At 40.1% G+C, this 13,647-nt stretch overlaps 1 protein-coding gene across 1 annotated transcript in view; it reads right to left on the reverse strand.

The window, feature by feature from the left end:
• Window positions 1-13,435, reverse strand: part of ACAD11 (acyl-CoA dehydrogenase family member 11) — a 69,198-nt gene extending 55,763 nt beyond the window's left edge. The window contains exons 1-4 of the mRNA XM_054708019.1: window positions 13,242-13,435; window positions 2,770-2,869; window positions 693-818; window positions 7-168 (exon numbers count right to left, since the gene is read on the reverse strand). Coding sequence (XP_054563994.1) covers window positions 7-168; window positions 693-818; window positions 2,770-2,869; window positions 13,242-13,390 — 537 coding nt within the window. The 5' untranslated portion in view covers window positions 13,391-13,435. The remainder of the gene's footprint in view (window positions 1-6; window positions 169-692; window positions 819-2,769; window positions 2,870-13,241) is intronic.
• Between the last annotated feature and the right edge of the window lie 212 nt (window positions 13,436-13,647).

The following is a 13,647-nucleotide window of genomic DNA, read 5'->3' on the forward strand; positions in this document are numbered from 1 at the left end:
CCTTACCTGTCTTTTGCAGTACCCAGCACTTATACCATATCCTTCCAGCTGCAATGAGTTTATATTCAAAGAATGTAACCGAGCCAAGGTTTCTATCATGGCTACATATATGGCTGAGCGCTCTGCTGGGCTAACTCCAGGAATTGTGATATCACGAAAAATTCGACCCTATGAAAGCAATTACAATAGATAATTTAAAACAAATAAATCTTTTCATACTAACTCTTTGCAGTTTCACCATCCCCTACTGCCAACAAAACAAAAGGATGACAGTTTTGCAGCCAAAACCAATTATTTGTAGAATATGCTAGAAAAATGTTCATTTGTGAAACATGTCTAATATAAGAGTATATAATGCCAAAGGGAAAATGCGAAGATATGCCAAGGTGAACTTAAAGAACAAAAACGACTTTTAAGTTACATTTTACAAAAAGAAAAAGCTTTTAAAAATTTAAATGTATCATCCTAATGGACTAATTTATAATTTGGAGTTTCTCCAACCCCTACTTTCTGGACAATTTTGGTATTACGATTACATATAGCTCTTTACTGACACCTAGAGGAAAATATTGTGCTCAAATTAAAAATCTGCAAAGCAAACTACCTAAAGTGATTAATAAACTATCATTTACTAACATCTACTTTCTTAATTGAAAATAAAAGCACAACAAAGTAAGATTGTGTTAATTTACCTGCACATGTTCCATCACGTAAAATTCTGTTCCAATGACAGAAGCATCGCTGCAGTACAATAGAGGCTTGGGAACAGGGAATCCAATTGAAAACAAAGCTTTCTGGACTTTAAATTCTCTATCAATCTAAATAGGATGATAGATTATTACAAATCAGAGACATAGAAATTTAATAACTACTTGTGAGCTAACATTAAGGCTAGAATTAAATTTTTAAATGACATAGAGGCTAACAGTTTCCTTATTATTTTCCTTAAATGTAGTTTTGTGCAGCACTAAATTAGGCCAGCACTAAAACATGATAAATAGGTTAGGCATATTCATGGAGCCAAATCCTGGTTCTGGGTATATGAAGGCAACAGATCCTGATCACAATATTTCACAGGTATTATCATAAACATCTCTTTGTTCTCAGCAGTTCCCTGATCACTGGCTCACTCTGTCTCTCTCATGTCTCCCCAGGGGGCTCAGGCAAGTCTCTATTCTAATGCTCTTGGAACAGTCAGCTCCAGAATGCTGGGGGGCCAGTAAGTACCGGGAGAAAGAAAAATCAACTGCTCCTTCTGGAGGTCAATGGAGGAGCGCAGGACATGGGGATCCTTCCTGGTAATTGAGGCTGCTGTACAGCTCAAGATAACTATTGGGAAAGGAGGCAACAAGAAGCAAGCTGGTACTGAAGCAGGAGCCCAAATAAGATAGTGAGAAGAGTTGGCCTCCTCAATCAGAACAGTTTAGTAACTACTTGTGAGCTAATATGTATGGGCTTATCACTCAGGACCTGAGGACACAGTTTACAGAGAACTGTGATGCCGACTCATCTGCAAGCAAAGTCCCCTTGCCCAGTGGTGCTCCTGATCCCTCCTCAGGAGAAGAAACCATGCAGCTCACTTTGACAGCATGGATAAAGCAGCTGCTGCTGCAATAACTAGAGCAGGGAAGTGACTACACCTATGACCAAGGTGAGAGAAGCCAGCAGTGCCAATGGCTGTAGAAAGAAGTGTTTATAACCACCTTGGCTATGAGAAATGGGGGTGGGGAGGGATAGGGGTGGGTTAGGGAGTCACAAAGTGGATTACAGTCTGGGAGCATTGCTATTTTTCAATGTAGATTTGGGGAAAATAAAGGGACTTGAAACAAAGTACTCCAGATCCTTTAGCTGAGAGCATTATGTTGTGTTCAATGTCTTCCGGTAGGATGTTATAAAAAAGAGAGTCAAGTAGAGCTGTTTATTGGGGCATAAATCTTTGGACAAGTAGGGATTCTCCTTCAGCCATGTCATGTTAAGTTGCATAAAAGTTACCCAACTTTCCCTGGCTGAGTGGTTCAGTTGGTTAGAGCATCATCCTGTACACCAAAAGGTTACAGGTTCTATTCTGGTCAGGGCACATACCCCGGTTGTGGGTTTAATCCCAGGTAAGGGTGTGTGTGGGAAGCAACCAATCAATGTCTCCCTCCCTCCCTCTCTCCCTCCCTTCTTCCTTTCCTCCCTTCTTCCCCTGCCCCCTTCGCTTTATATCCCTTCCTTTCTCTCTAAAAATAAAAAAACATATCCTCAGGTAAGGATTAAAAAAAAAGTTACCCAACTTTTTTTTAATCTTAAGCATCCAAGTTACTTCATGTGTCTGGGAATATGATCTGGGACCAAGAAAGTCAGAATCAGCATTTTCCATTACTATGCTATTAAGCCCACCCCTCAAAGACCTGGGAAGTCAGCTGGGCCTGGGAAGCACCTGTTATACATGATTATAATAATATTGTAATTATAAATATTAATGTTCTCTAGGACTTCGATTTCTTTCTTTACAAAAAGGAATTAAATCCACATGAGGACTGGATGTTGTCCGATATTAATAGCCTATAGACTTAATTTCAGCCTCAAATCCTTTTTCAAAACAAAAATGGGAAATATAATTCAAGAGAAATTTTTATCTAAAAAATAAAATGAATTTTCTATTCTTTAATAATCATGAGGTGACTTTTAAAAGCAATTTAAATTGTTTTTGTGTGTATAAAATGCACTTATTTGTCAACAAAGAATGTATTAATGAACTTGTATTATAATGTATTGTTACCACACCTTATGTGCTTTAGGAAGAAGTGAACCAGGTGGTTTTTTTCTGAGTACATATCCTTGAAAGCCCTTCTGGAGATAAAAGGTTGGATTGGACTGTCCTGATCTAGACAAGAGAAAAGAAATGGTCAATTACAAAGATTTATTGTCCTTCTTCCACAAATCCTACTGAAATGTCATAAGAAACACAAAATGAAAAGACATTCGTTTCAATGTTGGAAAGCCAAGAGTGCTGCTGCCAGAAGCTCAGAACATGAGTTTGGGATGATAAAATGCAGATGGCAATGAGAAGGCTAAAAGGACTAATTCCAATGTAACCCTGATATTCGGGGCTAGTGACCTGAATCCAAGCCAGCAAGCTCAGTGTACATTCCTGATAACCTATAATTAAGTCCCTCTCTCCTTCCCAGATACTGGTCTTGCAGAACCTGTTACTGTGAACAGTGCACTGCCCCGGAGGGAGGGTTATTAACGCTGGTGCTAGGCCAGACCATCAGATATGGCCTGGAGATCCCCAACACCTGGGGGCCTTCTTGCAAGGCCCGCGAAAAGGACCGGAAGCATAATCCATATTTGCGGGACAAAGACCACAGGGAGATATAAAGGAAAGCCCCATGCGTGTTCCTTCACTCAGATTTGGAAGGCTGTTCCCTGAGCCCGCTGGCGTATTAAACAGTGTCCCTCCTTTTTTTCTCAGAAGCGTCCTTGGTTTTCTTTGGTCTTCTGCAACAGCAACACAGTGGCAGTTAGAAGAACTATACCTCACATAGACAGGGGAGAGGACTTTACTCACTGTCGGTAAATCACGAGTTTCATCAGAAGTACCCCTAGACAATGCTCACATCTAAGTAAAGAAAGGCTGGGAGAAGAACAACTGGAAGTGATCAGTCAGAAATTTAATTAAAGGATGCTGGAATAGCTGGGTTAGTGTCCCCTCATCTGCCATTGGAAAGATAAACCCATATGCATCTCTAAAGTTAGTACCCAAGTACAGCCCTCTATAATGGGAATATTCTCATAAGCAAGGTACTAGAGTGGATATCTGGACTAGGGAAGTGCAACAGTGCCCCAGTAACTCACAGACACCAGGGCACTGGCTTTCCACACTAGGCGAATAGAAATTCTCACATACGCTAAGGAAATACACTCCAGCTACCATATCAAAACTATCCAATCTATAACTTCATTTACTATATGAGCAGCTGAGAATTACCCAACTTCTAAAGAATCCAACAGCATGAAAGAGAGAGGCCTTAAAATAAACAAGCAGAGGAATCAGTCCCTAAGGTAAGAGCTACTAAAGGAAAGTGAAATAAAATTATTCCTTCCAAGTTTCTACCTAGGCCTCCAGCCTCCATCTGCAAAGAACAAGAGGTCAGATTGGGCACAGCAGCATCTTTCTCCTACAAGCCAGACCCATTCTTCCCAACAATCATATCAAAGAGCACTGATCTTGGCATCATCTAGTCTTGGGTGGGTGCCTTTTAGCATAAGAAAGTGGGGATCATTACCAATGGTCAGGAAATGGGACCACCTCAAGCTATGTTGTTTATCTTGACATGAGACAATTTATACATGATGATCCAAAGAGTTAAGTTGCAATGAACCTTATCAAAACATTTTTTAATGCCAAGCATCTGATGGAATGTATTTTTGATGATGCAGTCATTTATGAAGCACTGGCCTTTCATGATGGTAAATGACCCAGGTGAAATATAATTGAAAACTAAGTTTCTCATGAAAGTTACCGTATGAATTACAATATGACCCAGCAATTCCACTCCACGGTAAAAACGTTTGGGCAAAAGTAGGTTTACAGTTGTTCAAACAGAAGACTATATAATACAAGAATAAATATTAATACAAGAATAAACTCGCCCTAGCTGGTTTGGCTCAGTGGATAGAGCGTCGACCTATGGGACAGAAGGGTCCCCGGTTCAATTCCTCCATTGCAGACTCCTCCTGGCCGGGCCCTGGTCAGGGCTCGTGTAGGAGGCAACCAATCAATGTGTTTCTCTCACATCGATGTTTCTTTCTTTCCCTCTCACTTCCACTCTCTCTAAAAAATCAATGGAAGAATATCCTCAGGTGAGGATTAAAAAATAAATAAATAAACTCTGTTTTGTGTACTTGCCACTGTAAACCTACATTTTCCCACACAAAAAGTTGTACAATAATATTCATAGCAGCACTATTCACAACAGCCAAAAGTGGAAACAATTGAAATGTCCATCAACAAACGAACAGATAAACAAAATGTGATCTAGCCACACAATGGAATATTACTCAGCCATAAAAGGAATGAAGTTCTGATACATTCTACATGAATGGACTTTGAAAACATTATGTTAAATGAAGAAAGAAAAAAAAAAAAACCACCACTCGAAAAAGGTCACATATTATAGAATTCAAATTTTATGAAATATCCAGAATATGTAAATCCATAGTGACAGAAAGTAGATTAGTGGCTGCTAGTGGATGGGGATTGGAAGCTAAGGGTTTTTGGGGAGATGGAAATGTTCTGGAATATATGTATAGTGGTGATGGTCACACAACTTTGTGAATATACTAATATAAGCCACTAAATTATACATTGAAATATACATATTTTTGAATTTTATGTAACAAATTTTATCTCAAAAAACCACATACAAAAAACACAACTGAAACCCACCAAACTAGAAACTTTTCCTCTGACTAGGTTCTAACAAAGTCAAAGAGAGAGAGAGAGAGAGAGAGAGAGAGAGAGAGAGAGAGAGAGAAGGGCAGGGAAGCCCACTTGGGAAAATCATCATTAATACTGTGAATACAGTACCAGCTAAATTTAACCACTCCATGCATCAGGCCTCCATATAGTCAGGAACCCACTGATGATATCAATATAAGAATCATCAATGAGCCAATAGTCATAACTATTGTTTAGGATTTGGACAAGACATTTGGTGCTAAAAGAAATGTGTTAATCTATAACCAAAGAGGTGGCACTTTTTATTTGTCCAACCTTAAATGACAAAATGAAATCTTTGCATTTAAGTGTATAGTTAGGAACACACACTTGTTTGAATAAGACTGACTACATAGTCAATCTCAAAAGGCCCTAACAGGCCACCTCCAGCACTGGCTCATTTAGAAGCATGTGGAGACTGGAAATACAGTACACTAGCAGGGCAGTAGCAGATGAGTTTCTGATTTATTCTATGACCCTTCTGTCCCTTTGGTGATAGCTCAGGTTCCAAGAAATAAGACCACGATGGATGAGTATGGGTGCCAGCCTGGTTTAGAAGCCTCATGCTCCACAGGAGCCATTATCTCTGGTAGCAGTCCTCTGGGAACACTTTCCAGGGTCCTAGCAAGGAGCATGACCAGTAGTGAGACCTCATTGCACTTAGGGAAACCCAAAGCATCCCACCAGATACTTGTAGTTCATTCATAGGCCTTCCAGTTCAGATGTAGTGGATAACTTAGATATTATTTTTACTATAAGTAATGTTGCCTGGAAGCACAGCTGGCATGCCCTCTTTACCAAGTTTCCAGAATAACAGAGCTAGAAAGCTAACTTAATTTGTCTGCAGAGAAGAAAAGGTTTTTAACCCCTTCCTCACATCATGGTAGACAAGTCTCAGATCTATGACATCATCCTAATGAGCAGCATCTCGATACTTCAGAAACGTAGAAAATCCTACAAGATTGTTTTCAATGGCAAGAAATTGAAAAAGCATTAATTTTGATAAGGGTGTTACTTATGTTTGCAGCTGTGTAGGAAGCCATCTTGTCCCTTGCCCAGAGATTTGAAAATATTCAGGATTTTCTACTCTTTGATATACCTTTTCCTTTGGTATTGAACCACTGGTGAAGTAATGATTATTCTGATCAAGTATAACACAACAGTTCATGCCAAGATGAATTGGACCTTCACCATCTGTTCTGACAATTATGTGCTCATTCAGGCTTATGAAATTGAATGAGCACTGATGAAGGATAACAACCAGTATGGCAAATTTGAATTCACAGACATCCCTCCTGCATCCTATAGGTTGCAAAATTGAAGTAACTTTTGATATTGATGTCAACAGTATCTCAAATGTGTTTGCTGTAGATAGAGATTAAGAAAAGAGAAGATTAAAAGACTGAGGTCATAGTGTTTGAGCATAGAAAACATTGAGTAAATGATCCAAGAGACTTAAATGTACAAAGCAGGAGATGAGAAGCACAGAGGCAAAATATCCCCTAAGGCCCTGGCCAGTGTTGCTCAGTGGTTAGAGGATTGGCCCATGCACCTCAGGTTTAATTTCTTACCAAGGGCAGGTTCCTGGGTTTTGGATTCACTCCTCCCTCCCCCCAACCCTGGTCTCTTTTACATCAATGTTTCTCTCTCTCTCTCTCTGTCTTTCTACCTCTTTCTCTCTCTCCCCACTCCCTTCCTCCCTCCCTCCTACGCTCTCTCTCTGAAAAACAATGGAAAAAATATTTGCAGTGTAAGTTACATCTGAGAGTTGTCATATCTCCAAAGGAAGAATGATGAGCATTTCATATGCCTGAACCCAACAGTCATTGGTTAAGGGCCATCTTGGGCATCGCAACATTCGGGGCAAAGGAGCTTCCAGTAGGCCAAGAGCAGTACAAAACAAAACAAACAAAGCCACAAGGCTGGCTATTGGAAGCAAAAGCCACTAAACCAGGATGTACATGGAAATAATAAAAAGGGATCCCAAAGAATCTGGGCAAAGTATCAATAATATCTAGTCCAGACCTCTGCCCTGTTTACTGCACAGATCCACTTGGATGTGTAAAAGGCATCTTGAAACTTAACATACCAAAATGGAGATCTGACATTTCCCCTCAAATCTGCTTCTCTATAGTCACCTCTATTTTATTTTATGGTAACTCCATCCTTCCAGTTACCAAGACAAAATGGAATACTAGTTGTCTCTTTTTCTTTCATCCCCCACATTTGATCAGCCCCCACATTTGATCAGTCAGTAAATTCTTCCAAATAAACCCAGATTATGACCACTTTGTACCACTACCATCCTGGTCTATGCCACTAATATTTCTCTACTGGACCATTGCAGTATAGTCCAAACTGGTCTCCTTGACTTTGTCCCTGTCAATCAAACACAACAAGCAAAGAGACTTTGTTTAAAAAGACAACTCAGTCCCTTAAACCCTAATCTCTCCCCATTTCAACTCAAAGTAAAGGCCAAAGTCCTTATACTGACCAACAGGCCACTGTTATCCTTGTTTCCACAACTCTGGTCACATTGGCTTGTATTCCTTCCACACACTGGGCACACCCCCCCCCCCTTAAGAACCTTTGTGCTTGCTGTCCCCCCTCTCCCTGGAATGTTCTCCCCCAGATAACTGTATGGCTCATAACCTCATCTCCTTCAAGTCTTTGCTGAATGCCACCTTCTCAGTGAGGCCTTCCTGTCCCACTCGCCCAAACATTTCCTATTCTCCTTTATTTCTCTCCATAGTATATATCACATTCTCCTACACTGTAATATTTAGAAAGTGATTTTATTTATTGTTTGTATTCTTGAAATAGAAGGGGAATTCCAAGAAGGCAAGATTTTTTGTTTGTTGTATTCCCAATGATTGGAGTGGTGCCATGCACATATTAGACACCTAGCTGCAAAACACAGCTTTGGTTTTGTCAAGCTATCAAATGCTTTCAATATTTAATTCTAAATACTTTGTATTTCCAATATGATTTATTTTCGCAAATTCTAAAAATCAAATTTGCATAGATAAAAAAGAATAGTTAAAAAATTTGTAAAGTGTAAAGAATGATAACACAGCAAACACCAGTGTTCTCAGTACCCAGTTTAAGAAAATTACCGTATCTCTGAAGCCCTGTGTGCCCCTCCTCTCAGAGTAACTACTGTCCTGATTATTAAATTTATCTTTCCTATGCCCTTAAACCAGGGGTCCTCAAACTTTTTAAACAGGGGGCCAGTTCACTGTCCCTCAGACCGTTGGAAGGCCGGACTATAGTTTAAAACAAACTATGAACAAATTCCTATGCACACTGCACATATCTTATTTTAAAGTAAAAAAACAAAACGGCAAAAACACCCGCATGTGGCCCGCGGGCCATAGTTTGAGGACTCCTGTCTTAAACAATATACTGCTTATTTGTCCATTTTTTAAGATTCTGTGTTGTTTTATATATCTGCAGCTGAATCATTTTCATTGTATAGTATTCCATCATATAAATATACAATTTATTCATCCAGTCTGCTACTGATGAACACTGAGTCATTTCCTTTATTTCTGCTATTACAAACAGTGCAATGAACATTTTTGTAGATTACCTCTAGGAATAGAATTTCTGTGTCTTGGGGCATGTCTATTTTCCCATCTTAATCTTTAAAAGATCATATCAAATTGTTTTCCAAAGTAGTTAATTTGCATTCACACCAACTGTGGATATGAGTCCCTATTGCCCCATATCCCAGCCACTTGCTTGAAATTGTCAGATTTTTAAAAAAAGGCAATATGGAGGCGTGAAATGGTATCTCATTGTTTCAATTTGCCTTTCACTAAATACTACAGTGCAATGACCTTGAGCATCTTCCAGTCTGTTACCCATTTTTCTGTTGTGCTATTAGAGTTCTTTATACATTCTGTTTAGTAACCTTTTAACCATTATATGTATACTAGAGGCCCGGTGCACAAAATTTGTGTACTGGGGTGGGGGGGTCCCTCAGCCCAGCCTGCCCCCTCTCACAGTCCAGGAGCCCTCAGGGGATGTCCTACTGATGGCTTAGGCCCTCTTCCCATGGGGAGCGGGCCTAAGCCGCAGTCTGGCCTCCCTCTGTGGGAGGTGACCGGGCTGATCAGGGGAAGGCACCATCCCCATCACCCTGCTGCTGCTGCCACTGCCGGCCGCCGCAGCCACCAAAGTGTTTTCATTAACATGGACTCCAGTCCCTTTACCACGAAAAAATGACAACTTTCTTTAGGCATTTTCAAGATGGTTCTTTCATAGGATATGACATTTCTTTATTTTTTTTTTAATCCTCACCTGAGGATATGTTTCCATCGATTTTTAAAGAGCATGGAAAAGAGAGCAAAAGACAGAGAGAAACATCAATGTGAGAGGGACACTTCAATTGGTTGCCTCCTGCATGAGCCCTGACCTGGGCCCTGGCCAGGGAGGGAGCCTACAACCTAGGTACATGCCCTTGATCAGAATCGAACCCGGACCCTGAGGTCGGCAGGCCAAGGCTCTATCCACTGACCAAACTGGCTAGGGCAGGATATGACATTTCTTAGCCCCTCCAACAGTGGACCTTCGTTTTTTTCCTCCAGGAGTGAGGTGAAAAAACCCTAGATCACCTTCTTGGATTCTTATTACCCAAGTTACCAAGAACACTGCAAGTGGTGGCGTACAGGGAGTTTAGCCAATGAGCAGTCAGAAGAGGTGTTTCCTCTGCAGCTTGTGTGCAGAGGCCCCCCTGTGTGTGTCTGCTGGGGTGGGGGCGTGCTCCAAGCCACACCGGTTGTGACTATTAAGGCTTGGAGCCAGTCATGACTGTAAAGGCATCCTGGACAAATTTGCATATTACCTCTTTATATATATATAGATATTGCAAACATTTCTTTTTAATTTCACTTTCTTTAAGGAATCTTTTGCTAAAAACTTATCATTTTCTTTATGGTTGTGTTTTTTTCTTTTTAAAGAATTTATTCTCTACTCCAAAGCCAACAATCATCTCCTATATGTCTTCTGAATGGTTTTAGTTTTACCTTTGCCATGAATTCACCTGGAACTTTGTGAGGTAATGAAAAGGTCTAATTTCAATATTTTCATACATATAACAATTATACCTATGTAATTTATTGAAAAGTCCTCTCTACACACACTGTTTCTTTTTTTTTAATTTAAATTCTTTATTGTTTGAAGTATTATATATGTCTCCTTTTTCCCTCATTGACCTCTCCCCAGCCGCTCCCACCCCCCAGCACTTGCCCTCACCATTGGTTATGCTTATATGCATGCATACAAGACATTGGTGGATCTCTTACCCCTCTTCCCTCCCCTCCCCTGCCTTCCCTCTGAGGTTTGATGGTCTGTTCTATGTTCCTATGTCTCTGGATCTATTTTTGTTCATCAGTTTATGTTGTTCATATTCCACAAATGAGTGAGATCATACGATGTTTATCTCTCTCCGACTGGCTTATTTCGCTTAGCATAATGCTCGTCAGGTCCATTTGTCCTGTTGCAAATGGTAAGAGTTGTTTCTTTTTTACAGCAGCATAGTATTCCATTGTATACACACTGATTCTTGATGCCAGCATTGCCATATATCAAAATTCTATAAATATGTGGGTCGTTTTGGTGGACTTTCTGATTTTATTGGTCTATTTCTGTGCTAATATCAATGCCTTCTTAATTCAAATTTCCTACTTTTCATCTTCAGGAGTGTTTTTGCTATTCTTAGCCCTTTGCTCTTGCACATAAAATTTAGGAGTAATTTCTCAAATTAGAGAAAAAATTAAGATATTTTATTGTCATTGTACTGAATCTACATACATAAGTTGGAAAAAAAAGAATTTACTATTGAATTTTTCTTTTCATAAACATTGTCATCTCTGTTTATTTCTTTTTAAAAGTCTAATAAACTTTTATGACGGTCTTGCACAGATTTTATTAGATTAATATGTAGGCAATTTATACTTTTGATGCTTTGATTAATTATACCTTTTTTAAGATTACATTTTATCGGCTTGTTTGTTGATTTTTCCATACTGAACTTTGATAAACTCTCTATTGTCTGTAGATTATTGGCTTTTTAAATCCATGAATCAATTCGTTTCTAAACATGTATTTGATAGCTGTCTTTCTTCAGTTGATTTATAAACTTTTGGCATTTATATTCTGAATTTTTTTTTTTTTAAGATTGACACTTCAGAATTTTTTAAACTTCCTTTGTGGCCCAACATGTCTTCATTTTTTGTAACTTTTTCATGTGTCCTGGAAGGAAATCTGTATTTTCTGTGGGATAGTTCTATCCATATTCTATGTAGGCATACCTCAGAGATATTGCAGATTTGGTTCCAGACCACTGCAATAAAAATGAGTTTTAATCTTTTTGCTAGTGGAAGGTTTTTGTCTTCAATTTGTAAAAAACACAACACCTGTGAAGTGAAATAATGTAAGTGCAATAGAACAAGGTATGCCTGTACTATTTACGCCATAACTTACTTCATTTATCAAGCACAATCCTGGTTACTTTAACATTCAACCTAATTCAGAATTAGGTATTTTTCAATTAGATAATTCTCCAACAATTCTAGGAGACACATATTACTGTATCCATTTTGCCAAAGGAGGACTCAATGCTCAAAAGGGTTAAATCACCGTCCAGATTTCCACAGCAAGTGGCCTAGTTGAAATTTGAACTTTGTTTTAGTTTGTTACAACACAAAACGTCTGGGCTAGAAACCTCAGCTATTTTTTTTTTAGTCCACCTTCTCCTTCATCCTCCATTGTCTATTGGGACCAGGTGCCTTATACCTGTATAGCTCAAAACTCTCTTTTATCCATGACCTTTGCCACTATTTTTTTTTTTTACTCTAATCAGGAATATAGATGGTAGTGATAAATGCCACTGGTATATAGTTCTGTTGCAATGTTTAAGTCCTTTCACCTATTGTACTTCATTTAATTATCAGGATTACTCGGAACAGTAGGGTATTTATTACCGATTAGGAAACTAGCTCTCAGAGAGTTTATGTAATAACAACAGAGCACCTGGAAGAACGTCCAGTCTAATTAGCATATTATGCTTTTGTTATTATAGATATTTAAATTCCCAGTAACTGGCAGATCTAATTTTCTTGAAGCCAGGACTTTTTTTCTACCTCTGTTTATCAAAATACTATTTTCAGAGTAAAGTATTTCTTAAAACAATTTCTATTGTAAAATATCAGACTAGGGCCAGATTCAAGGTGGAAAACAGTACTGTCAGGATGGTCTTTCAGTTCCATTCCCTCACTTCAAAAAGAACTAAAGCCCAAAGTGGTGGTGTGATTTGCCAAGTGGAAGATCTGCCATTAGAATTCGAATCCCCCAGCTGGGGGCCATTGAGCCTCCGAGAATATGGCCAATTATAAAGGAATAACACTTGTTTCTCGGTGGGGTGGGAAGAGGAGTTAATGGTTATAGAACAAAAGTTGAGCGAAGGCCTCTGTATACCCCTCAGAGCTTCCAAGCTTCAGTGAATCCCCGAGGCACATAATTGGATCCTTGAACAGAGATTCCTTCTCAGAGTTGGAATCCTGACTAGGATCTCTTCCATTATTGGCCGCGAATTGGAAATACCCCGAATGCAATGCCAGCTCCCGCCTGCAGAGTGTGTCATTACAGGAGAAGAAACCGGGGTGGGGAACCCACCCAGGGCCAAAGGGAGAAAAGCACGAAGCACAGATTTGTTTCGACTGGAGGAGGAGGAGGCTAGTGGCGATACCTGTACTGGGCAATGGTCAGCTGGGCCTCGGGCTCGGCCCCAAAGCCGGGCAAGTGCTGGCTGAGGTAGGCCTCCAAGGGCCTGCAGTCGAACTTGTGCTGCGGCAGCACGTCGGCGGCATCTGGTTCGCGGGACGCTCGGTTCTCCATGACGGCCGCCAGGAAACCCACAGGCACTGTCGGTGCCTACAGAGGTGGCTTTATAGCCAAGTGGGCGTGGCCTGGGACGAGGCCCGCCTGCGCCCGGTCCGGCTCCAGCCAATCACACACGAGTTAGGCACAGTTGCTGAGCAACACTGGCCCGCTGAACCCTGGTGATTGCGGCTCTGCTTGGGAAATGTCCGGAGAACCTCTCTCGTGTTTGGATTTTAAATGAGCAGTCAGCCTCAGAATCGGAGACCTCAATT

This window comes from Eptesicus fuscus, chromosome 18 (genome assembly GCF_027574615.1).
Source record: "Eptesicus fuscus isolate TK198812 chromosome 18, DD_ASM_mEF_20220401, whole genome shotgun sequence".
Taxonomy (NCBI): Eukaryota; Metazoa; Chordata; class Mammalia; order Chiroptera; family Vespertilionidae; genus Eptesicus; species Eptesicus fuscus.